The sequence below is a fragment of the Suncus etruscus genome, chromosome 18 (genome assembly GCF_024139225.1).
Source record: "Suncus etruscus isolate mSunEtr1 chromosome 18, mSunEtr1.pri.cur, whole genome shotgun sequence".
In the NCBI taxonomy this organism is placed as follows: Eukaryota; Metazoa; Chordata; class Mammalia; order Eulipotyphla; family Soricidae; genus Suncus; species Suncus etruscus.
Genome location: NC_064865.1, coordinates 48,150,053 through 48,176,849, shown reverse-complemented (window position 1 = coordinate 48,176,849; position 26,797 = coordinate 48,150,053). Strand labels below are relative to the sequence as shown.

General features: G+C 38.4%; 1 protein-coding gene and 1 pseudogene across 1 annotated transcript in view; both read right to left on the bottom strand.

The window, feature by feature from the left end:
* The window catches only part of RNF144B (ring finger protein 144B), an 86,545-nt gene extending 59,748 nt beyond the window's left edge, over positions 1 to 26,797 (bottom strand). The window contains exon 1 of the mRNA XM_049765279.1: positions 26,600 to 26,797. Within this exon, the coding sequence (XP_049621236.1) occupies positions 26,600 to 26,764 (165 nt within the window). The 5' untranslated portion in view covers positions 26,765 to 26,797. The remainder of the gene's footprint in view (positions 1 to 26,599) is intronic.
* Positions 3,700 to 8,662, bottom strand: LOC125996245 (ERI1 exoribonuclease 2-like; annotated as a pseudogene).

Sequence of the window (26,797 nt, the reverse complement as noted above, 5' to 3'; positions counted from 1 at the left end):
AGTTCAATTTCTCCTTTAATTTTATTTGCGGCACTATCACTTATCATATTGTCCATCACAGGGTTTCATGCTTCCAATGTTCCAAGGCCACACCCTCTACTGGAGTATTAGTTCCTCTCTACCCCCATATGGGTGTCCCTCATTCAACCCATTCCCCACCCCCATCCTCCTGCTATGGTCAGTTCAGTTTTCTAGACCAGTTCTCAGGTTCTTTTTGCCTTTGTCCAATGTTATATCTGGACTCTGTTTCTTTCTCCTGCTGGCAAACTTTATTCAACCTAATACTCCCAGATCCATCCACACAGTGGTAAATTGCTTGATTTCATCTTATAGCACAGTAATATTCCATTGTGTAATATGCTATAAATACTTCATATATGTGAGTATATGTGTGTACACATATATGAACTTTATTGAGATGTAAACCACATACAATTGTTACATTTACAGTGCATAGTGCAATCTTCGGATAGTCACAGGGTTGTGTAACTCTCATAAAATCAATTTTAGAATGTTTCACAATTTTGTTAATAAGCAGTTAACCTCACTCTGGCCCCTCCCAAAACACCTATTTTCTTTCCAGATCTAGGAAACTACCAGTTCTTTCTTCGGTATTTTTTACTATATGGATTTTCCTATTCTGGACATTTAAAAAATTAGAGCATAAAATGTGTGGTCTTTTATGACTGATTTTTATCACGAAGAATAATGTTTTTAAAGTTGCTCCGTTTTAATTTATTGATAAATAGCATTCTATTGTACAGATATGCCATGTTTTATTTATCCGCTTCTCAGTTAACAGAAATTTGGGAGCGCTACATTGCTGCTATTATGTATAAGGCTTCTATGAATATCCATATATGTTTTTATTTCTCTTGAGTGAATATGATATACAGTAACCCCGTGTTTTTGAAGAACTGCTAGACTATTTTCCAAACAATGGCACTGTGTGACATTCTCACAAACTGTATATCAGGGTTCCAAAATGTCCAGTCCTCATCAAAACCTGTCATTGTCTGTCTCTTTTCATTCTGGCCATTGTAATATATGTTAAGTAGTTCTTTTATATGTCATTGTAACTTTGATCCACATTTCCCTGACTGGTAATGATATTGAGCATCTATTTATGTGCCATTAGGTAAACTGCACATCTACTTTAAAGACAAGCGGGAGGTGGGAGGGAGAAGAGGCACACAAATTCCCTGCCCTAAAGATGGGAGGGAGGGGTTAGGTCAAGGTGGGAAAGAAACTAGAGACATCAGTGGTGGGATGGGTGTATGGTGGAGGATGGTCAATATTGTAAGTCAGAAACCCAACAATGAACAATTTTGTAGCGATGGTGCTTAAATAAGCAATTAAAAAAGATGATTTAGGAGCCAGAGCGGTGGCACAAGCAATAAGGCATCTGCCTTGCCCGAGATAGCCTAGGACAGATGGGGGTTCCATCCCCCGGAGTCCCATATGGTCTCCCACGCCAGGAGCAATTTCTGAGCGCATAGCCAGGAGTAACCCCTGAGCATCACCGGGTATAGCCCCAAAAACAAACAATAAAAAGATTATTTAAATATTCTAAATATGTCTCTATTAGATATAGTTTAAAAATGTTTTCTCCCAGTCTTTTTATTTTTGTTGTCGGTGGTGGTTTAGTCAAATCTAAGAGAACTTTATTCAAGCCAAGAAGAAATGTTTATTCTTTCCTATATTTTCTTCTGAGAGTTTTGGTCCTCTAGTTTAATTTGTAATCCATTTTGAATTTGTGTTTATCTGTGATGTGAGGAAGAAGTTCAACTTAATTCTTTTGAAGTTACATATCCCAGATTGCTTATAATAAAAAAAAATTGGGGGGGGGGCACACCTGATGATAATCAGGGCTTACTCCTTGCTCTGCACTCAGGGATCATTCCTGGTGGAATGGAAGACCCATATGTAGTACTGGACATCAAATCTAGTTGGACATGTTCAAGGCAAATACTCTACTTGCTGTGTTATTACTCTTCCCCTCCACCCAAAATTATGAATTATTTTCCCCACTTTAATTGCCTTGATACCTTTTCTGAATATCAACTGAAATTAATATGATAATTTATTTCCAGTATGTAAATCCTATTCCATTGACTTGTCTATCCTTATAATAGTTATCTCTTTGTTTTGTTTGATTTCCCCCTGGTATTTCTTATATTATTTTGTTTTAGATTAAAAAAGCCATTTTTCCTCTGATAATTAAAACAGAAGATTCAAGATTATATAAAAATTACACACACACACACACACACACACACACACACACACACACACACACACAGTACCTTGGGACCAAAGTGATAACACCGGGGATGGGACACTTGCATGGCAAGAGGCAAGCTCTCCAAGGAGTAATTCCTGAGTGCAGAATAAGAAGTAACCCCCTGAGCATCACCAAGTGTGACCCAAAAAACAAAAACAAACAAACAAACAAAAGCCCAACAGTACCATGCATAAAATTCAGAAAGGTAGGTATTCAATTAAAAGGACTTCATATTCTAATTTTTTTTATTTTCATAAATTCTCTATTATTCCACACCAAATATTCCAAAATGAACTATAGTCATGGTTTAGAATCAGAATCTGTAAAGCTAAAATAAACCTCTTAACCAAATTTGTTTGGTCTTTTGCTTTTCTATAGTTTTCAAGAAAAAAAAATCCCTCCACAAAACCTTCTCTCCTTTTCTTAATTGTTACAAAGAACCCATCCCCAAGTGTGCCATAATTCTTTCACCTGAAATTCATAACAAAACTTCCATACAAATGATTTTGTCTAAAGATTATTGTCTGTTCTCATTGTCTTTCCCCTGAAGAATTTACCCAAGAATTGACAAGCACTAATAGTGTGAAGATAAAGATAAAGAAACTGAATTGGGAAGCATTTTAAACTTCATTTCATTAATTATTATGGTATTTGTAAGACAAAAAACTCTGGAGAAACCACAAGATTACGTAGAGGATAAGTAAGATAGTTTAATTCTTATGCACATGCTCTGCATGCAGAAAGCCTGGGTTGAGGGGAGAGAGAGAGAGAGAGAGAGAGAGAGAGAGAGAGAGAGAGAGAGAGAGAGAGAGAGAGAGAGAGAGAGAGAGAGAGAGAGAGAGAGAGAGAGAGAGAGAGAGAAGAGAGAGACACTAAATGAAGGGTAGACTTGATATGGTTCAATTTTTTTTAAATTTTTATTGTGATCATAATGGCTTACATATCTTTCACAGTAGTTATTTTAGGTACATATTAACATTGAATCAGGGGACTACCCATCATCAAATTTGTCCTCCCCCATCCCAGTTTTTTTAATTAAAAGATTACATAGAGGTGATTTTTAATATATGATTAAAAAACAAAGAAAAAAATGAAATAAAATAATTGTAAAAAAGAGACAGGTCGTTTTTGACATTGTGAAGATCTGGATTCATATTGATTTTTAGTTAGAAAAACTAACTGATTTGGCTGTTTAGTTATAGGAGAATTCGCACCCACTGATATAATTTGAACCTTTCATCAGAGTGCATTGTATTTTTAGACTCCCTATCATTTACACTGGGACTGCGTGCTACTTTGGAAAATTGTTCCAACTTGATTTCTATTCAAATTTCCGTCAAAATTCTGAAATTCTTAGTGGGAATCATGTTCAAGGACCTTGTCATTTTCATTAAGCAACCACCCCTGTTTAGTTTTCATACATCCCAAGCACCATCCAACCCAGAAGGCCATTGTCCTACAAAATGTATTATTGTTTTCTGCAGGGCACTGCTTAATGCTTTTGGCTTTCTCCTATAGAAAATCTTGAAATTCCTCTACGATCAGTACAAAAATTTAAGCACATGGGTTTTAACAACTGCTTTGTTGGACATGCATAAGCCAGGAGGACCCTAAGACCCAGTCTAACCAAATAACATTTGTGCAAAGCTTTGCCTCCAATTTCAAAAGATCTGAAATCCCACAGCAAAAATAACTTCCTGTTGCTGAAACTTACAAATGCATTTCTAGAACTGAGATAAGCAAATCTTCCAAGGGGCCTCTTCATCATCTTTAACTTCCTTGAAGCCTGTCGATTTCACACAAAATTAAGAAAGAAAAAAAAAATTAAATCTGGATGTTCCTGAGGTTGCGCATGGAACTCAGATTCAATTTATCCAGTTGACATGTTCAGCAATACTGCTGGAAATTCAATTATTTCCTGGATGTGGTGGTATTTCCCATAATTCCACAGTGTGGATTCAAAATCTATGACAATTCAGTCGTCAAAAACTGTTCGGATTTGCTTCCTCCTAGACTTCCATCTGCTGGTGCAATTCTAATTAATCTAGGGGGCCGGCCCAGCCTCTTGTTTCTCTTTCCAAACATTTCTGTCTCGCAATTTTTACTATTATCATTCAGTAGCAATTCTGAAATCAGGAAGTGGGTTCCCAGTTTTGTTCTTATTTTTAAAGATTGCTTTGACTGTTTCAGTCAAAGACTCAACTTTCAACATGAGTCTTCCATGAGCTTGTCCATTTTCTACAAAGAAATGAAACTAAACTACAGACCCACTGGGGATAGTAATCACCTTCAAGATTTTGCCTTCTAATCCATAAACTTGGGGTGTCTCTCTGTCTTTTTAGAACTTTTCTCAATTCTTTTGTAATTTTCATAGTGGACTTTCTATATTTTTGCGAAATTTCTTTTGCTTCTTTTGTTGGTACTATAAATTGAGTTATTTTTCTTGTCATTATCATATTATTTTTATTACTTTATAGAAATATTTAAACTTTGTTTTTATTTATTTTATTATTTTTCAAATTGACAGTGCATTCTGCAAATATCAAACCAGACATGATGTTTCTAAGCCCTCAAAGTGTTTCCAACCTGAAATCAAAACTGAGGACCAGTATTCCAATACCATCCATGATCTCAAGTCTATTTGAAGAGAATACTTTTATGTCATCATCATTCCCTTTAAGTTTCTTAGTGATTAGCAGCACCATGTTCTCATCTGATGAAAGCATATTCTCTACAGGAAAGAAAGATTCTTCTAAATTAGTTCTCCACACAGAATACCAGCATTCAAAGAATTCTAGAAAAAAATAGTAAAGGAAACTCGAGGAGGAAATTACATATGCGAATTTTAAAGGTTGTGTTGCAATCCTTCTACTATCCTAGAAATAGTTTACCCAAAATAGTGCTTTTACTTTTTCTGGAAAAGGCTACACTGAGAAAACCACCTTGTAGACCCGTCATTCAATAAGAGAGATTAAACCTGATGCCCCATCAAAAGTACTTTAAATCCCTACCATGCAAGAATGATCAAACATTGCTATCTTTATCTCCCGTGATCATGAGCATCTAAATTAAGAAACTCAAGGACAGAAATATCTTGGAAGAGAATCCATCGGAAATGCTGCAGCCTTGCCCAATCCTCACAATAAAGCCAATGAAACCTACCAAACTGGAAGGGCATTTCAACCCAAAGGGAGCAGGCACCAGCATCAGAGAAATCTGCTGCCAACATATGTAATGCAGTAGCTCTTCCATTGACCTTTGAGAGTCCTTCCCTTCTGTTCCACCTGCTCTGTCCTTCCTAACAGAGGGAGGGCCCCAGTTCTTTTCCTAGTTCCAAATAGATCCATCTGTAGTAGGTGCTAACTTACCACACACTATATCCAGAAAGGCAACCGATGGCTCTGGGAGAAAGAAAACAAGAATCCTTGCCAAGTTTACCTCTTTTCATTTCCTCCAAAGAAACTTTAGACTTCAGAGCTGCCAGCTCTCGGCAGCCCAAGGACTCATCCCATAGGCAGGACTGAGAGCGAAAGTAAACACACTCTGATCAAACACCAGCAGGCCCCAGTGATTTTACTGTCACTTCCTTTCTCCTGCACCTGGGCAGCTAAACATCCCTGTTTAAACTCAAACTCAGAACATATCTAGGGCCTCAGCCACATGAAGGGGACTTGTCTGCCAGTTAATTCTATCAGGAACTCAGTCATGATGGAGTTGCTTAAATGTAGCCACTCAACTGATCTAAACAAACACATTGCAAGACAATTTTTCCATTCCACTGGAGTTTACAATGAATTCCTAAAAACCACACCATCAAACAACAGAAAGGAAATGAATAGGAATGTATGTGATACAGTAGGTAAAGTAGAAGGTTATTATACTGTGAGAAAGATGCTGGCACCTTGCATGTGGTCAACTCTGGTTTGATCTCCAGCTCCTCATATGTTCCTATGAGCACCATCAGAAGTGATCCTACAAATACTGCTGAATAGGGCTCTCCAAAAAGACAAAAAACTAAAATAATAAAAATTTCAAATATTAAAGTAAAAGGAGTAATATTAGAATGTAAGAAGTGTAAGATGGGGGCCGGAGAGATAGCACAGTGGTAAGGCGTTTGCCTTGTATGCAAAAGGACGGTGGTTCGAATCCCTGCATCCCATATGGTCCCCCGAGCCTGCCGGGGGCGATTTCTGAGCATAGAGCCAGGAGTAGCCCCTGAGCACTGCTGGATGTGACCCCCCCCCAAAAAAAAAGAAATGTAAGATATTCATCTTTAAAAGTTTTCTGCATGCTTAAAAGTTTCATAGGAAACTATTGTCCAATTTTTTAACACAAAAGGAAAAATTACTCCAATCACCAAATCTCCAATTTTAATGCTCCTTAAAAAAAATCATCTGCATCACACTTTATATAAAAACAAATATCTACATTAGTATTTAAATCAAAGTTTGAATAAATTATAGTGAAGAAAAATTATACCAACTAAAACTAAGAGCAGTCATATTAATAATTATCTAAATGTTTGAAATACTTTTATACATGATACAAAAAGAGAGTAAGAGGCCAGAGAGATAGCATGGAGGTAAGGCGTTTGCCTTTCATGCAGGAGGTCATCGGTTCGAATCCCGGCGCCCCATATGGTCCCCTGTGCCTGCCAGGAGCAATTTCTGAGCCTGGAGCCAGAAATAACCCCTGAGCACTGCCGGGTGTGACCCAAAAACCACACACACACACAAAAAAAAAAAGAGTAAAACTAACTCATCATTAACAACATTTTCCTCCACAGGATACAAAACAATATGCAAAATAAATAACCGAGAAGTTGGACTCACTGATTTCATCTAGAGGATGTTATTTTTCTACATGCAAATATGGTTATTATCAATTTAAAACCAAGCCTTAAGCAACTTTCCTTCTTAGGTAACTTTAAAAAAAAGAGTATTTAGAAGATTTTAAAAAACATAAGCTGAAAAAAAATCAGAAAAGGTTAGACAAGGATTAAGATGGAGAATCTTATTTTATTTCAAACTTATGTTAAAATTCTTTATTCAATTACCCCCAGAGCAAAATCAGAATTCCTTTCTACTTATAATTTAGGTAGCAAATGGAAAATGTTCCCCAACTCTTAATTTTCTTCCAGGACTTTATTCTGAAAAAAAAAATGTGAATGCCCTCGATCCTTTCTAAAAAAAAAAAAAAAAAAATTAAAGTAAAAATTTAAAAAGCAAGCTTCAAGAAAGCAAAGGGTTTTATGTATGTTTACTTTTAAAAAATTTTTAATTGCCATAATTTGAACCAGTCTTCCCTTTCTTTCTTTGAATGCTTACATATCCAAGACTGCTCTCAACTCTGTTTAAAAATCTAACCGAGTTTCTCTTCTTAAACTGCAACTTTCCAAATGTTTTGAATTAGCACCATGTTTTAACAAATTAGTCTATTGAGATCCTAAGTTAAAGCTATATGACGAGTTGTTTCCAAAACATGCCAAGCATCACAAAGGAGACCAAGTGAGCTTATGATCTTCAAAGCAAATGATAGGAAGTCATGCTCAGCAAAAACCACAGATCAACACATTAGAATCCCATAGGATGAACTAAAATATAGATCATAGAGTCCCATCTTCATAGTTCCTGAACTTGGTAGTCCATCAGGAGGCTAAAGAAATTATAGCTTCAACAAGCTCATAGGCGATGTAGTGAATGCTATATTTTGAGAGTCACTGGCCTAGAATCCTAATAATCATCAGAGGTGAGGCAGAAAAAAAGAGACAAGTGATAGGACTAGTCTATCTAGCTGAGGTCGTGACTCAGAAGTGATTGAAATATTTGCCTTGCATGTATGAGATCTTGGATTTGATCCCCAGAAACAAGCAAGCAAAAAGCCATTCTGATGGGGCCAGAGAAAGAGCTCAAAGGACTGAGCACACACTTTGCTTGTGGGAAGACCAGGTTTCAAGCCTCATTACCATCACCACAAATGATCCCCAATCATCAAGCTGAGGTAATTCTGAAGTTCCACTTATGTGGTGCAAAAACAAAAGTGAAAAGATCAATTGTCAGTTTTGTATGATATAGGCCACTGTCAAATTTCAGAAACTACAGATATCATAAAAATATAAAATATGGCTCATATTTTGTTGTTATTATTTTGTATATTGATTATGTTTATATTATTTGATGTTATTAAATTGTATGTTATTGTATATATTATTTGGGGAGCCATACCTAGGGGTGCTGAGGGTTTATTCTTCCTGACTCTGTGCTCAGCGATCACTACTGGTAATGGTTTGAGAACCATATAGGGTGTTGGGGATTGAAGCTGGGTTAGTCATGTACAAGAGCCTACCCACTGTGCTAGCTCTCCATCCCCAGACCACATCTCGTGTTCATGTTAATAAACTGTAGAAAGTGCTGATACATGCTAGCAACAACACACTCTGATCTCATAGAGGTTGGTTTTATTTCATCTAAACTCTATGGCCCAAAACTTAAAAATATGGCATTTGAGCAAATTGTTCAATTCTGTGCTGGTTCCTTCCTTTATCTTCAAACCAGAGGGTAAGAGTACATTTTAGTACTCCTACATACATACATATTATAAACTAAATATAACAGGTAGATACTACATAGCACATACTCAAATATTTTGCTTGTCCTTCCTTGGATAGGTTTATTTGCTGGGGAGAGAAGGTTCCCAATCGGTATTCAGGAGGCACTCCCAGAAATATTTAAAGTACTTGCCTTGCATGAATGAGATCTTGAATTAGCTAGGGCAAGTTGGATAGCTAGGGTCCAAATATGTGACACTTTGCAAGATGACTAGAACCACTCCAATGGTATTTGGAGGGCTCTGGGTTGACACGCAGAGATCCAAGGGAGATCATTTGGTGCCAGGGCTCAGACCTACTTCAGACACATGCTACATATACCCTAAGCACTGGTGACGTCAACCAGCCCCATTCCTTGTTGTTGTTTTTCCATATTGAAAAATAAATTGCAGGTCAAAGCAATTGAGAGAATGAAACCCCTACACGCACTGGGTAAATAAGTCTTTCTTTCCAGAAGGGTCAACACAAGAGGTTCTCCTTATGCAGGGTGGGAGATGATTCATATGAGGGTGAAGGTTAACAGCGAACTTTTCATTTCCATGGCAATGAAAACCCCCGACTCTAACCTGATTCCAGACACATATGCTTATGTATAGCTTACAATACAATCAATCATTAATGCACATCAATGTTTAAAAATAAATAATGATATTTCCAATAAACTAAATCTAGTTCACTTTCATTTTTTTGTTTCTATCTTTGCATTTTTAACTTCCTTCCCCATCCTGTCACTAAATAAAATTTGTTTGTGATAATGCTTCTCCCACCCCACTAAGACACTACAAGTTACAAGCATTAATTTTTCATTTGTTCGGGTCACTTTTGTGCAAATGTTTTCTAAACATAGTTCATAATTCTGATTTCACAGTGCTGTGAATACCAGCACATCAAACCAGCTACAACCATAAGCAAATCACTCCAGCAAGAATCAACCACTTTGACAAAAGTTGCCATTGCCCAAGGGTGAGGTCTTTTTAGAGGTAGAAAACCAACAAGTCCTTGAAGGCCCCTACAGAAGAGTCATAAGGAGAGACTAGAGGACTGCATACTTTAAAAGCGACTCATGAGATTAATTTGGTTTACTAAAATTTACTTCCTCCTTTAAAAGAGGAAGCCTGGATTAAACAATGAAATATGTTCTTTTCTTATATCAGATTAGAGAAAGTGGAAAACTTAAAAATACCCACTCACAAAGGGGACTTTCCCACCCTTGTGGTAGAAGGGCTACACTGGCGTGACAGTCTGGGAGGATCATTTTAACACACATATTGATTTAACATGTACATGCAAGTTTGCAAGTTGGTAAGGAATTTGGCTCCTAGAAATTGCTAGAATTTGGCTCCTAGAGAAGCACATGTTGATAAAAAAAAATACAAAAAAAATCATAGCAAAAATAGGCATCAGCCTTAAAATAAGATCATTAATGGAGATACCTAGTTATATAATTTTGATATAGAGACCCCATAGAATAATTCACAATATCAAAGAAAGAGTAGGAACTCAAGCCTACTCTTGCCATATACTAAGTAAATTTGCAAAGCAAGTTAAAGAGAAGAACCGGGGAGGGAGAAGAAAAAAAGAAAAAAAAGAGACGAACCAATGTTGATAAAACACATAGAAAAGTATGATGCCAACTGCCTGGAGTTGAACTATAAGTTAATAATAATTATGAACCAATGATAGGTCAATTACAAAGTAAAAATTGAAACTTTCTGTGGGCAAAGATCCCATTTCTCTATAAATTGATGTGATGAGTTCATACATGCATTTACATATTTATTTAAACACAGAGAAAGAGCCCGGAAGAGGCTATAGCTCCTATAATCCATAGTTCAAAGGTTTCATTTTCCTTTGTTTTGTTTTAAAACCAGCCTGTGAGCCACTGGTAGTTAAAAATTAGTCTTTTAGGGGGGTGGAGAGATAGCACAGCAATAGGGCATTTGCCTTGCATGCAGCCAACCCAGGATAGACAATGGTTCGAATTCCTGATCCCATATAGTACCCTGAGCCTGCCAGGAGCAATTCTGAGCACAGAGCCAGGGTAACCCCTGAGTGCTGCCGGGTATGATCCGAAAACTAAACAAAACAAAATTACTCTTTGAGGACAGAAAGGGAGTATAGTGGTCGGGCACATTTCTTTGCATGCCACAAACTCTGGTTCTAACTAATACTGTATGGTCCTCTCTGAAGCCCTGGAAACCCACACACACACACTCTGCACCAAGCACTGCAGATGGCTCAGGGGCAATCCTTGGTAGTGCAAGGTATGCACAATATCTCATCCTCATGCCCTCAGTTGGCTGAGAACTGTCAAGAAGGGCCCTTGCCAATCAAAGACAAATGATTCTTTGAAGAGAGAGAGAAAAAAATTGGGTGGGAGACAGGAAAACAAGTGAGGTTTGTTATATTTCTGATTCAATGTCATCAGTGTTCATAAAATTGATTACCAAAATCTTTGCACTCATTGACAGTTCGGTCTGGGTCAGCAGTGTACAGAAAGGAAAAGTTATCCAGATAGTTTCCTCATCTGACACTTGCTGGTCATCTCTGATTTCCTGTTGGCTTTCTAGTTTCACAAAGCGATATACTGAAGAACAAAAACCCTACACATCTCCCCCTTACAAGACGTGCAAGCTTTGTAGAGGGTGTTGACACCATTTGGAGCGACCTGCTTAGGGCACAATCGCATCTGCCTGTCCCCAAGTACTTTGGGAAATTGGTAGAATAATTTGTTCTCGAGATGGCTGAGCTGTTAAACAATTCAAAAGAAGATTTTCTGGTGACCAATTTGGAGCATTCTCAGGGCAAAGTGAGTCCAAGCACTTAGAAATATGCCTCATGCTGAATACAGCAGATAAATGCTAGCTGCTGCTCATGATAACAACAGTGATCCATATACCTACCGTACTTTTTGTACCATAAGATGCCTTTTTTTCTCCTATAAAAATGTGTCTTATGGAGCAAATGCTGCCTGAAGCTGAAGAAGTGCAGGGGAGGAGAGCATCTAAAAACTATGTGTGTCTTATGGTCAGATGTGTCTTGTAGAGCAAAAAATCTGGTAATTGCTTTTCTGTTTTCTACTCTCAGTCCTGCTTTGATGTAGATTTCAAGTCATGAGTAAATGAGAATATAGAGTGGGTCTCTATCATACAAGTGATAGATATATAAGGATATATATAAAATATACATATAGGGGCCCGGAGAGATAGCACAGCGGCATTTGCCTTGCAAGCAGCCGATCCAGGACCAAAGGTGGTTGGTTCGAATCCCGGTGTCCCATATGGTCCCCCATGCCTGCCAGGAGCTATTTCTGAGCAGATAGCCAGGAGTAACCTCTGAGCACCGCCGGGTGTGGCCCAAAAACCAAAATATATATATATACATATAAGGCAATGCAGATATTTGTGCAAAATTTATTCGTTTAAACATTTCACACTATGGTAATCAATAGCTTAAAAACCATGTTTGAATTTTGGACCAATAAACCCAACCCTCCGAAGTAAGTATTTGTAATCATGAATGAAAATATGTCTTGAAAAGGCAATGAGATAGTATTAGGAATTGATCCTGAAGTATAAGAAGAAAAAAAAAGAGTTGGGTTGGGGTGGGTGGGATAAAATTAAGGAGATTTTAGAAAGAAGAAAAGATGTGGAATGGTGAGATAATACATCGTATCAAAGTGCAGAAGGTAGTCTGAAAGGTTAAGAGTGTTGTAAGGTAGAGGGTCCTGAATGCCAGCACAGGGAAATGGAAAGCAGTATGCATAACAGTCAGGCATATTGACAATATTTTTAAAACGTTTTTAAAAATAAAGCAAGGAGATAAAAAAGAGAAATGCATCAAACGGAACTCCAGACTTCAAGCTGCAGATTGCTATAATAATAGAGAGTAAGTTGATGGGTAGGTTCTCTGAGCTCTTTCATGGACCCTTCACTTCCTCCAACTCCAGTTTCAACTGCTTTCAGACTATCCTTCACCTGACAAGGTCTTCCTTCAACACTCCTCCCTGTTTCTTGCCTGGCCAACCCTTCCAGCACCAGCATTGTGCACTGGCATCCAGGACCCACTGTCTGGTCTCTGCCCGCCATTCAGCCTCTTGCTGAAGCTCCATCCATTCTCCTAACAGGACACTGCAGGGATGTCCTTCATTCAGCTCTTCTCACTTCCTCAGCATGTGATGTCCCAAGTGGCCGCCTTTCCACCCTGAACCTCCTTCCATCTAGAGTCCAAATTCCTCCAAACCATCTCATTAATATTGTTGGTTCTTGGCTCTCAGGACCCCTCCATTGATCCTGGGGACAACCAGTCACACAATAAGCACAGCGCTTGGCACATGGTCATATCAAAGGGAAGAGAAGAATGAGAATAAAGATGCGAACAGACTGAAAGAAAACTGCCACTTCCAAAGAATAATAAAGTGGACTTGTGAGGCAGTAAAATGGGCAAGGTCAGCCTTCCATACAGCTCATCTGTGTTCAATCTCCAGCACTCAATATGGTCCCCAAAGCCTACCAAGAGTAATCCATGAGCAAAGAGCCAGAAGTAAGCTCTGAGCACTGCTGGAGGTGCCCCCCACCAATGAATAAATAAAAGGATAAATTCTGGTGTCTGAGTGGAAGAAAAGGATAATTTTCTCCGTGTTTACATACCTGCCTGTTTTCTAGTGATAGTCTGCACTGTGGACCAGTCTAGTACATTCTGATGCCTAGCTGGAAATTCAACTACAGTAAATTCAATGATCCCAACTGCATGCATAGTTGGAAAAGAATAAAAAAAAATAAAGTCTCTGCAATATACAAGCACCAATCACCAACCTGCCATTTTTTTACAACCTCCTTTTGGAAAAACACATTAAATCTATTTCAGATTAGACTTGACTGCTTGTGTGTTTCTTTTCGAAGTAAATATAAAAAAGCCCAAGGAAGATATCCAACCTATCATCAAAGCCATGAAGGTTGTGCAAATGTTGTTCTAGAAGAATAGCATCACTGACAGGGGAGGAAGAGCTACAGAACTTTTTATTAATTTCCCCACAGTGGACAGAGCACTGTGGAGAAATGTATAATAAGTAATCTTTGTCTTTGCCCTCTAACAAAAAGATAACCTTCCTTCAAATAACACAGAGCTAGTGAACAGAATAAAAATTAGATTTCAATCAATTTGGTTCAGGAGGGAATGAGTACTAATAGGTGGGATTTATGCAGAAATGGGTTTCAAACACATGTAGAATTCAAGCTAATTAGAATTAGAACTGAAAAGTTAGTGTGTGGTATGTCTCAATCCTGGCAATTTTTTTTTCAACCAAAATCTAAATGATGACAGTGAAGTCAGGATACACACTAGTTTTCTATTTCTGGGCATGCTAGTATATACTTTACACTATCTACTGAGATGGATTATTATTAGTGTTAATAAATAAAAGAAAATGAAAACAGACCTCCAAAGATATCAACTAATATAATGCTGGTCCAAGCCATTATCATCTCTAGAATGGGTAATTACATTTGCCTTCTGATTGGTCTTCTGATGATCTGATTGGTCTTCTGTCTGTCTGATTGGTCTGATTGGTCTTCTGATTCTGATTCTGATTGGTCTTCTGATTATCACGTATAGCTCATTCTCTATGTAGCAGTAAAGATAATTGTGATACTGGTCTGGTGTCTGTGAAATTGTTCTCACAATGTTGGGGATCAAAGTGAAGGCCTTATATGCATGTACTGTGAACTATTAACCAGTTGGGATGGTTAATTTTATATGTTAGTTTGGTCAAGCCCTAGGTGCCCGGATATTTGGTTAAACATTACTTCAAGGTATGTCTGTGAAGCTATTTCCCAATGATGCTGGCACTAGAATGAGTAGACAGTAAAACAGAAAATCCTCCCTGCAAGTGGCTGGGCCTCCTCTTACCAGCTGAGGGCCTGAATCAAATACAAGGGCAGATGAAAGAATATTTATTCCCTCTGCCTGCCAGTGGATAGGAACTAAGACCTTCTCCTATCTTCCGATCACATTACACCATTGATTCTCCACATTCTCAAGCCTTCAGACTAAAACTGGTAGCACAGCCTCAGTTCTGCTTCGTCTCGGTTTACAGACAGCAATCATGAGACTTGCCTACATAAGTGCATGGGTCAATGCAGTCTTAGAAACTTCATTTTAGGGAGCTGAAGTACAGAGGGTAGGGCACTTACCCTGCACACAGCCAACCTGGATCTAATCCTGACACCCTATATAGTCCCTTGAGCCCCACCAGCAAGGAGTGATCCCTGAACACAGAGCCAGGAATAAATGCTGAGCATTGCCAGCTATGGGCCATAAACAAAAACAATGTAAAAAAAAAAAGCTCATTTTATACACATATATGCTTATAATTACATATGTGTATATGTAGGTAGTATATCTATTATAGGTCTTTAGTAGTCACAGATTATCCTGATGCCCTTCAGGACTATGCTTAAATGACACCTTATCAGTGAGGCACCAATAGCCATCACCAGCAAAATCCTCTTCCCCTAAATCACTAAGTCTTTCACGTGCTTTATTTTCTTCAGAGCACTTCATCTGATCACTCTATTTACTTACATCTGCACTTAACCCTAAATTTTGAGATTTTTTTAAACAATATTTTATTATTATTTTTTTATTTAAACACCTTGATTACATATATGATTGTGTTTGGGTTTCAGTCATGTAAATATTATTATTATTATTATTATTATTTGTTTTTTGGGCCACAACTGGCTGCGCTCAGGGGTTACTTCTGGCTCTGCACTCAATAATCACTCCTGGCAGGTTCAGGGGACCATATTGAATGCCGGGAATTGAGCCAGGGTCTGTCCCAAATCCGGAACCTTGCAAGGCAGATGCCCTACTGCTGTGCTATTGCTCCAGCCCCAGATTTTGAGATTTAAAACAAAACAAAAAATAGATCATGGTGCAAGTCTTCAATACTTTGACTCAGCTAATGCATATGATACAATAAATATTTCTGATTAAACAGAGCCCCAGTGGTAAGATTTGACCCTATCATGAAGGCCAAATAATATTGGTATTAAGGAAAAGAATAAGTTTCATTGGGGTTGGGGCAAAGATCCTGCCACTTCTGAGCTCAACCAAAATTCACGAGGATCTTAAAAGTGCAGAATCTCTTCTGCTGTTCTTTTTTCTCTGACCATATTTTGCCACTCTCCTGGAATAAGTAAATGGGTGAGCATTAAGCACGGATGAGATCATAGGTCCAGGAAGTCAGCCCCTTCTTGAGTCATCTTTCATCCATTTCTCAGCATGTTATAATTTGCTCCTGTTTCTCAGATACCATCTGACCACTGTAGTTGAATTGTTGGAGAGAAGGAAATATCCGAGGAAAAATTTGCATCTTAATCCAGTGACTTGTTTGACAAAGACAAAGATCATTGGAGCATAATCGCCAAAGCTCTAAACAAGTAGAAACAGCAAATACATTAAGAGTCATTTACAAATAAACAAAGACAAAGAACAAAATGACTCACTGTTGATGGCATGAAGCAGTGTTATGGAAAAATAAAAAAGCAAACTTGTGACTTTTCATAGGGTTGTCACAAACACAGGTATCCTAGGCTCTCAACCTCTGGATATGTGTCCAGATAATAAACAGCCACCAAGAAAAATAAAAGAATAACCTTAGCAGTGAATATGCTTCAATATTACAAAATAAGTGAAAGAGGGCTCTGAAATGGCATAATTTAGTACTGTCCACTGATAGTACTGAAAACCATGGGACTCAAGAAAGCTAAAAATTCAGAAACTTTTTTTTTTGTTTGGTTTTTGGGTTACACCCGGCAGCACTCGGGGGTTACTCCTGGCTCTGTACTCAGAAATCGCTCCTGGTAGGCACAGGGGACCATATGGGATGCTGGGATTCAAACCACTATTTATCCTGGGTCAGACACTTGCAAGGCAAACGCCCTACCATTGTGCCATCTCTCCGGCCCCAGAATTCAGAAACTTTTAAGAAAAATTAGTAGATCACATGAAGGGGAGAGAAAAATGGTCTGTGACATGACCGGTGGATGCAGGTTAGAATTCTAGATCTCAATAAAATGCTACTTACTACTAGGGCTGGAGCAATAGTGTAGGCAAAAAAGTCCTTGCACATAGCTAACCTGGGTTCAGTTCCCAGCAACCCATGTAGTCCCCTGAGCCCATTAGGAGTGATCCCTGAGCATATTTAGGAGTCAGCCCTGAGCACAGTTGGGTATGATACAAAAACCAAAACAATAATAATGACATTGGATACTATTCATTATAACCAAACTCTGGAAATGGAAGCAACTCAAGTACTCAAGAACAGAGGAGTGGTCCAAAGTATCATACATATATACAATGGAATACTAGTTGGTTATAAGAAAAGATGAAAGCATGCAATTTGCCACTAGGTTGATGACTGGAGGGTATCATGAGTAAAGTCAGGCAGATATGGGGAAGGACAGATATAGAATGACTTTTCTCATGTGAGATATAAAGAAACCTAGTAAAAAAAAATAGCAAATGGCCCAAATTTGCAGAATCTGGGAACTGATTTACAAAACTGAGTTTACCATGTTGGCAGAAAGGCAGTCGGGGGGACCCCTAAGACTATGATAGAGGGAAGACTCTGTTGGGAAGTGTGGTATTGAAATATTGTGTACTTGAAAATCTATCACTGACAGTATTATAAATCATGGTGACTAAAATAAATGTTTAAATGGCATTGGGTTCAAGCAACAAGCAATTGTATTGTTGTGTTCTTACTATGGATAAATAGCTCTTAAACAAATTATGGTTTTGGAAACTCTTCACCTGAATCTCTTTTACCAATCAGGATGTACTCAACTCTTCTTTTCCCTTTTATACCTACTTTTAGGTCTTCCATTTAAAGAGCTATCAAAAAGCCACACTGTACAAACCCAACAGAAAAATTTCTCTATATCTGAAACACTAATCAGATAAGAAAACACGAGACTTCCCATAAAGTTCAAATCACCCATCTAAGCACTTTTTTTTTAATTGAAAAGGCAAGTGAAGAAGCAATTTTTGTTTGTTTTTGAGCCACATTGGTCTGTGCTCAGGGCCTACTTCTGGCTCTGTGCTCAGGGATTGCTCCTAGCAGGTTTGAGGGACCATAATGGATGCCAGGGATCGAACTAGGTTGCACCCTACCAGCTGTACTTTCTGGCAACTTTCCAGAATTTCTTTAAAAAATAAGTAGATGTAGCCGGAGCAGTGGTGCAAGCGATAAGGCGTCTGCCTTGCCTGTGCTAGCCTAGGACGAACCATGGTTCGATCCCCGTAGCATCCCATATGGTCCCCCAAGCCAGGAGCGATTTCTGAGCGCATAGCCAGGAGTAACCACTGAGCATCACTGGGTGTGGTCCAAAAAACAAACAAATACAGCTGGATGATTAGAACTGTTTGGAATACTGTTAGAATGCAGGAAAGAAAGGAATAATAACATCAAACTAACAGGGGCACCATGCTGGTTCCTCAACTGGAATTCACATTTGTTACCTCCTGTAATACAAGATGAGTATTATCACACACACGCCAACACATATACATATATCGTCCTTCCATCCCATTGGTGATAAAACTGAATTTTGGAGAATTCAAAGGCTCTGTCAAATATCTCACAACATTATATGATAAATTCTGAACTTGAACCTAGATCTTCATATATATGTCAATAAATATTTTTGCCAATTACATGTAATTTGTTATAAAGATAGTTGACATTTTTTAAAACACCTGAAGTCACATTTTGTATAATATCATATGTAGCACTCTATACTGACATCAGAGCATGTGACATTATGAACCACACCAAAAGTCTAGTTTCTATCCACCAATTTTTCTATCTCCCATCCTACCTCCCATCCTTTCCCTCTGGTGGCTACCATTTTGTTAACATGACTCAGAGTTTTTGTTTGGTTTGCTTGTACTTTTAACTAGTGTAAGTTTCTGTTATTTTACTTTATATTTGAACATCTCTATAGACTATATTCTGATGCCACTTAAAGTCTAATTTTCCTTTACCACCAGACTGTTAACACTCTACTCATTTTACCCACATTCATTCCCACTCCCTCTGGAAACCACCATTATTTTGTTAGAATTTAAGTATTTGCTTTTGTTTTTCTGCTTTGTTTTGTTTGCTTGTTTGCTAGATCTTCCACATTAAAAAAAAAAACCATACTTATTTCACAACAGAATTTTTGGAGGGTCAATGTCACAAATAACAAGACCTCCTTTTTATAGCTAAGTAGTATTTTGTATATATATGTATATATATGTATATATATGTATATATATGTATATATATCACATTTTCTTTATATGTATATATATTATATGTATATATTATATATACATAAATATATATAATATATATATGTATATATATGTATATATATACATTTTCTTTATATGTATATATGTATATATATATGTATATATATCACATTTTCTTTATTCATTCTTCCATTAAGTGGGCATTTAGGTTGTTTCATATTTTGGCTCTTGTGAATAACAGAAGCAATAAACAGGAATCTATGTATCTTTCCAAATTAATATTTTCATATTTCTCGCATAAATGCCCAGACGTGAAATAGCTGAATCATAGGGCATATTTCTACCCTTATATTTCTAACCTTAATTTTTCAAGAAACCTCCAATCTGTTTCCTATCATTGTTGTCCCAATTTACATTCCTGCCAACATTTGTACAAAGATTCTCTCTTCTCCATACCCTCATCAACACACATTGTTATTGCTCTGAGAATAGACATTCTAACAAGTGTGAGGTTATATTCAAATTAGCCTTATTTGCATGTCCCTAATGATAAGCCAAGATGATATTTTTCCAAGTGTCTATTAGCCCACAGTCTGTCTTTACTGTCAAAATGTGTATCTAGAGCCTAGGCCCATTTTTCAATTGCATTGTTTGTTTATCCTTGTTAATTTGCATAAATTGTTTGAATATTACTCCCTTATCGGGTCCATGATTGGCAAACACTTGTCTCATCCAAAACGTATTTTTTGTGATGTTTTCTCTCTTTCAGTGTGCAGAAGATTTTTTAGTTTTTATTACCAGGCCACATTGGACAAAAAGAACAGAGGTGGGAGTAGAGAAAAGGACATTCCTTTCTCCTAGTGCAAATGATCAGATAGGAGCCAAAACAATTTAAGAAGACAAAATCATTGCTGATTTTTTGCTTCATTTAAGTTACCAATTCATGTGGGTCCATACTAGACACACACACACACACACACACACACACACACACACACACACACACACACACACACACACACACACACAGCCAATCTTCCCAAATTGCCAGTCTCCCAAGCTACACTGGGTCTCTTCTTAAAGGTCACCTAACAGGCACCAAGAAAAAGAAGGGCTTGGTCTAAAAAGTTTTATATTTCCTTTCACTTTTTAAACATTGGAAAAACCATTTGGCTCCAAGAAATGAATAGTAAAAGGAGTTCTAAGGACTCAGTGCCAACAGAGTGTAATGGAAAAAAAAAAAAGGAAGAATATGGCTGGACTTTATTTTCTTTTTGTTCAGCATATCCTGTCTTTAATCTGAAAGGTAAACAGGCCATGCCCAACATACCGACTCTTTTCGGGTGAAATTATCTAGGTTATCAAAACAAGTAACAACTGTGTATTTCATTATTTCTTAATTCTCGGCTGATAGAAATAACTTCCAACATAAATGAGCGAGGTAAATATTGCTCACAAGGGAGCAAAGCCACAAATTGTCCCTCCTTTGATAGCTTAATTTTGTGAACTGGTTTCCTTCACTTAAATTATAATTGTGCGGTATTATCTGACAGAATGTATTGCAAAAGCCAGAAAAGGAAAATTCTGAATTTTCACATTGGGGCTATTTAAATCCACAAGCAGGGGAAAAATAACCCACACAGCTGGGAAGTGGGGGGTCAGGCAACAGGGAGGGGAGAAAGAGGAAAGAGAGAGAGAAAGAGAAGTTTTGCATATCGTTACTCAATCTTGAGATACCTGAATTCCAAGTAGAGGTAATTTTGCAATATCTCTTCTTCTAATACCAAAATATCAAGTTCTTTTGCTACATAATACAGATTTTCTACATTAAATATCTATGACATTGGTCACACTAGAGAGATCCAAGTCCATATTTGTCCTATGTAGTGTTTCTGGTCTTGCACTACAATTTTCTGTATATTCAGGCTGTGTAAACAGTGGAATAGAAACCACCTTTACAAATAGAACATGCACCATTTCCTTTAACAAGAACCTAGCTATATGGACAGATTTTTTTTTATGCAATATTCAGCCCATTCCTTGTTCTGGATGTCATTCAAATAAAAAATTGTCTACTGGAATGTCACAGCAGTATTCTTCAAAGTGGGTATGGAGTATGGGGAAGCTTGCAAGTTTTCCACTGAAAAACAGTCAAAAGAAAATACTGGAGTAGTAGAAGTTATACAGGGTCCCCCTTGCTTTGCTTTAAAGCCACAAGATTCCACGGAACCTCTAAAATGCAAATATACAAGAGAGGAACAGAGAAATACCAGTTTCCAAGTTCTTGTGACTAGGAGACACTTTACTCCAGGATCCACAGAGCTGGAAGTCTAGGAACACACTTGGTGTGGGAAGCACCTACTAAAAGGCCAGGTCTCCCCCAAAATGGGAATGAACTGGCTAATAGCCAGTGCTCGAGTCAGACACTCCTGCCTGCTCATTTCTATTGCAGAGCACGCTGACCTTGGAAAAAACCAAAAACTTAAGCTCAGAGCAAAATGGTCAGCGATAATTCTTAAGGCAAAAATAAAAAAAGAGACACTACATTAAAATTGTTTATTAAACAAAGCCATAGAAGAAAGTTTAGGCATTTGCCTTGCACACACAGAGGATCCAGGTTCAATCCCAGGCACTACATATGGTCTCCTACCCACTGCCAGGACCATCCCCTGAGCACTGCCTGGAGAGACCCAACAACCCCTCAACTGCAAAAAACAGAAGTTTATTAAATGATTATTTTAATACCATTATAAGCAATGATACTACAGTATTTGAAAAGGTTAACTTTTCAAAATACCAGTATTGAGGACTTTTATAACTGGACACTCTTAAAAAAAAGAATAGTGAATGTGGGCACTGTGTTGGGAAAATTTTTTTACATGTTGAAGAAATTTCCCATTAATAATAAAGTGGGACTGGAGTGATAGCACAGCAGGAAAGGTGCTTGCCTTGCACACAACTGACATGGGTTCAATCCCTGACATTCTATATGGTCCCCTGAACCTGCCAGGAGTAATTCTGAGTGTAGAGCCAGGAGTAACCCCTGGATGTGGCTTAGAAAACAAATAACAGTAACAACAACAACAACAACAATAATAATAAAGAGAAGTCACTCAATCATGTTTAACCAGGGGAATCAGAGCTGGAGAGTACAACAATTAGGGCACTTGGCCTTGCATTCAAAGTCAGCTCAGGATCAAACCCTTAAAGTCCCCTAAGCAGTGCCAAGAGTAATTCCTGAGTGCAAAGCCAGGTGTTATCCCTGAGCACTGCTGGATATGGCCCAAAAATAAACCAAAAAAATAAAGTTGGAAATTGGGCCTAAAGATCTGAGTCCATATTTAGCCTAAAGGGCACCTGGGTCCAATCTGGCATGGCATGATCCTTCAATATCCTCTGGGAATGACCCCTGAGCACAGCCAGACTGGGACCAAAAGCAAAACAAAAACAAAAACAAACAAAAACAAACAAACAAACAAAAAATGTTTTGAGCCATACCCGTTTGACGCTCAGGGGTTACTCCTGGCTATGCACTCAGAAATCGCCCCTGGCTTGAGGGGACCATATGGGACACTGGGGGATTGAACCACGGTCCATCCTATGCTAGCGCTTGCAAGGCAGACACCTTACCTCTAGCGCCACCTTCCAGACCCCCCCAAAAAAACATTTTAATGTAAAATAACATTATAAATTAGTAGTAACGTTTCAATGTCACAGATCTCAGCTTCAAAAACACAGAATACATTTGAGCATTTTATCTAAATGAAAATTAAATCTAGGACTATTATAGGCACATTTAAACAAATTTTAAGAGAAGCTAAGATCTCAGACCAAAAATTCTAGAGTAAAATATTCCAGGTAAGTCCTCTATTAATTGCAAATTTATTGACATGCAATAAAAACCAGACATCTCCTGCTTATTATTTGGGCAGATCATAGGCTTTCGAATATCAGGAAGCAAGATTCAAAAAGTTCCAATGCTAAAGGAGAAAAAAAATACTAAGCCATTGGAGCACCACCCCTGTAATGAGAATGTATGAGCCTACATGGAAAAATCATTGAACCAACCCGTACACTCAAAATACTGAAGGACAAAAGAGAAACAACTATGCTGTTTTCAACAAAGAGTTAAGATCCACTAAAATAACACAATTCCATGTCAGGTCCTGGTGAACCTACAACTTTTACTTGAGTGCTCTAATGTTGACACACAAACTGGAATTTCAGCCTATTCCATCTCTGAGCAAGAACAGAATTCTATGTCCCTGCTTTGAAACACCAGTAACATTCAAACAAAAATTGCACTCAAGGCTGTCACCAAATGTTGTTTCTGACTCATTTGGCTTCGAGGATTAGCAAGGGTCGAAAACATATGTGAGAATGTCCTAGGAAAAATTTCCTTTTGGAAGCACGGTGTTCAGAAAAAAAGCAAAGCAAAACCAAAGAAAACAGTAGCCACCCTGTGATGACAACTTTCTATCAAGCAACACATGTGAACATGATCAGGAAGAATGAATGAGCACTCAGATCTCCCAACAAGGCTGTCTTCTGAGGTGCCCTTGTCCAACTACCATGGTCTCTCACCCCACACTCCTAATCCCTCTCATGCTCTGCTTTTCCCCACTACTAAATGACTTACGTATGAAGTATGCTTATTTTTTATTGGATCATTTCTTTGTTCCTCCTAAGAATAAACATTGATGCAGGAGTTTGGGGGAAGTCTTTTTCTCTAACTGATAATATGCCCTGGTGCCTAAAATAGTTCCTGGAACCCACATGTTCCTCATTATGGGGTGAAAAAAATTACTATTCTTTTGCCATCTTTGGATTCTTCCTCTTGATTGTTTTCTTCTTTCTGCCCAATGTTGTAGTGAACACATTCACCATGCTTAGAGGCCATGCAGTACTGTGCTGGAATTCAAGACCTTGCACATATATGGCAATTATGTGTATATGATTCTTATTTTTCTTGATATTTTTTGGTTTTCTGATTGGCTTCATAGGGGATAGAATTCAGGGTCTCAATCATGAAAGACAAATGCTAAGACACATTATACCCAGGCCTACCATTTTTGGATCCTGTAGTTCGAAACTTAACAAAAATGGCATGTGGCCAACCTAGGTTTGATTCCCAGCAAACAAAATCAAGAGTAATTCCAGCATAAAGAACTATGAGTAACCCCTGAGCATCATTGGATCAGAGTATCCCCCCAATTTGGGGGGTGGTTTGGGCCACACCTGGTGATGCTCAGGGGTTACTCCTGGCTATGCACTCAAAAATTGCTCCTGGCTTGGGGGACCATATGGGGCACTGGGGATCAAACCAAGTTCTGTCCTAGATTGGCCATGTGCAAGGCAAATGCCTTCCAATGTGCTATCACTCCGGCCCCAAGCAGAAAATATTTTTGAAGAAAGCCCATATCAACTATCTTGAAAATATATTGACTAATTAAAAAAATGGTTGAATTTATTTCGCTTAGCAAACATATCCCTAAATAATTCTACTTCCTCTACATGATCCATTTCTCTTTTTTCCCCCTTCATTTAAGCACTTACCACAGTAACTAAGCTATTCCATTTCCTTCAGAAGTCAAAATATTAAGCCCAGATTTGTCTGGTGATTACTATAATGATAAAATAATACATATTAACTGCCTGACTGTCTAGAACCTTCCAAAGCAAGAGAAATGGTGACTTTGTGACTTTGACATCAGACCATCCTCTTCCACCATGCTGAGATGCCCAACAGGCCTCCTGGAAGGCTCAATTCAATAGTAGTTGGCCACTGTGGCTGTTTCTAATATACACAGGTGCAAAGGAGACACCAGGAATAGAGGGAAGTTCATCTATTTCTGGGCCTCTGAATCAAGGACCAGATGGACCTGGGAGAAGGTAAAGGGTTTAAAACTTCTGCTTTGCCAGTGGCTGACCCTGGTTTTGTCCTTCATACATACTCTGAGCACCACTGGGAATGACTCCAAAAACAGATAGATAGATAAATAAATAAATAAATAAATAAATAAATAAATAGACAAGAAAATAGCTCCATAGTACACTTTTTTTCATGAGATGCTTAGCAAATTTCCATAAGAGATTAAGAAGGCATGGTCCATGAACATCAGGTCACAAACTCTCCTTTAAAGCCTCATCAGAGCTGGATACCCAACTGTGGAATGCTCTCTGATTGGCCCTCATTTTACCCAACTTTATTAACATTGCTTTAATGCATTCCAATTCCTTGAGCAAAGTAAACCGTCTATCACTAGCGTCCCAATATCCAGCAGAGTGCCTAGTCAAAGCTTAAAATATGTCTGAATTAGTGAACATTTGAGTAAGCCCACCTGGGTTCACCCTTCTAGTAGACACTAGTTTGTTTCTATTTTTATACCGGAACCAAACAACTTGCAGGGCACTCTGTCATAAATGTCACAGACTAATGTCACAAGATTCTTTTTATTAGGAGGAATAAGAAGGAATAAGGAGCACATTGCATATATGAGGGGAAGGAGATATAAGGAAGTAAAAAAGGTACATCAGGGGCCGGAGAGAGAGCACAGCGGTGTTTGCCTTACAAGCAGCCGATCCAGGACCTAAGGTGGTTGGTTTGAATCCCAGTGTCCCATATGGTCCCCCATGCCTACCAGGAGCTATTTCTGAGCAGATAGCTAGGAGTAACCCCTGAGCACCACCGGGTGTGACCCAAAAACCAAAAAAAAAAAAAAAAGGTACATTATATGCAATTTTCAGAAGATAAACTAGACTCTGAAAGAAGGTTCCAAAAAGTTCTACCTGATTCTATCACTCAAAATACTTGAGGAACTTCTTATTGATGGTTGTTAGTTAACTCAAACATATGAAATAAGGTCTCTATTGTGTCCCTCAGCAGGAACTTTTAACATGCTGACACTGGTACCTACGCCCAGTGGCTCACACACTTGGATGTGGCTTGACTTAATCCAAAATGCAGTGCCTGCATCAACATGTTAAGGAAGAAAAGACTCTGAATAGTCTATGAATGATTGAGCTTCACAGAAACCTTACTCTCTACTTCACAACTGGTAAATGTCAGAATTGCCACTCAATGGGCCAGAGTAGTGGCGCAACTGGTAAGGCATCTGCCTTGCCTACACTAGCCTAGGATCGAACGAGTTCAATCCCCCAGCATCTCATATGGTCCCCCAAGCCAAGAGTGATTTTTGAGCACATAGCCAGGAGTAAACCCTGAGCATTACCGGGTGTGGCCCCTACCCCCCCCCAAAAAAAAAAGAATTGTCACTCAAAATACTATTGGAACACAATTCCTTTGCAAAACAATTTCATCTTGTAATAAGCTATGGATCCCCAACTTGAACCATTCTTCCCTTTCCATTTTTCCACCATGAAAACCATCAAGGAAAACTCACCGCTGTACAAAACATGCACCGGCAATCCTGGAGTGTGGTCATCTTGTCCAGAGACTGTTCACACAAGCAGAGTTTGCAAGTGACAAGGGGGGCCATGGCCAGGTCTCCAGCAGTCGAATTTGGGGCAGTCATGGTAAGACAGGAAAGTCTACCAACTGAGTCCATCAGCCTGCCTTCTGTCTCCTTCAAGATCCTCAA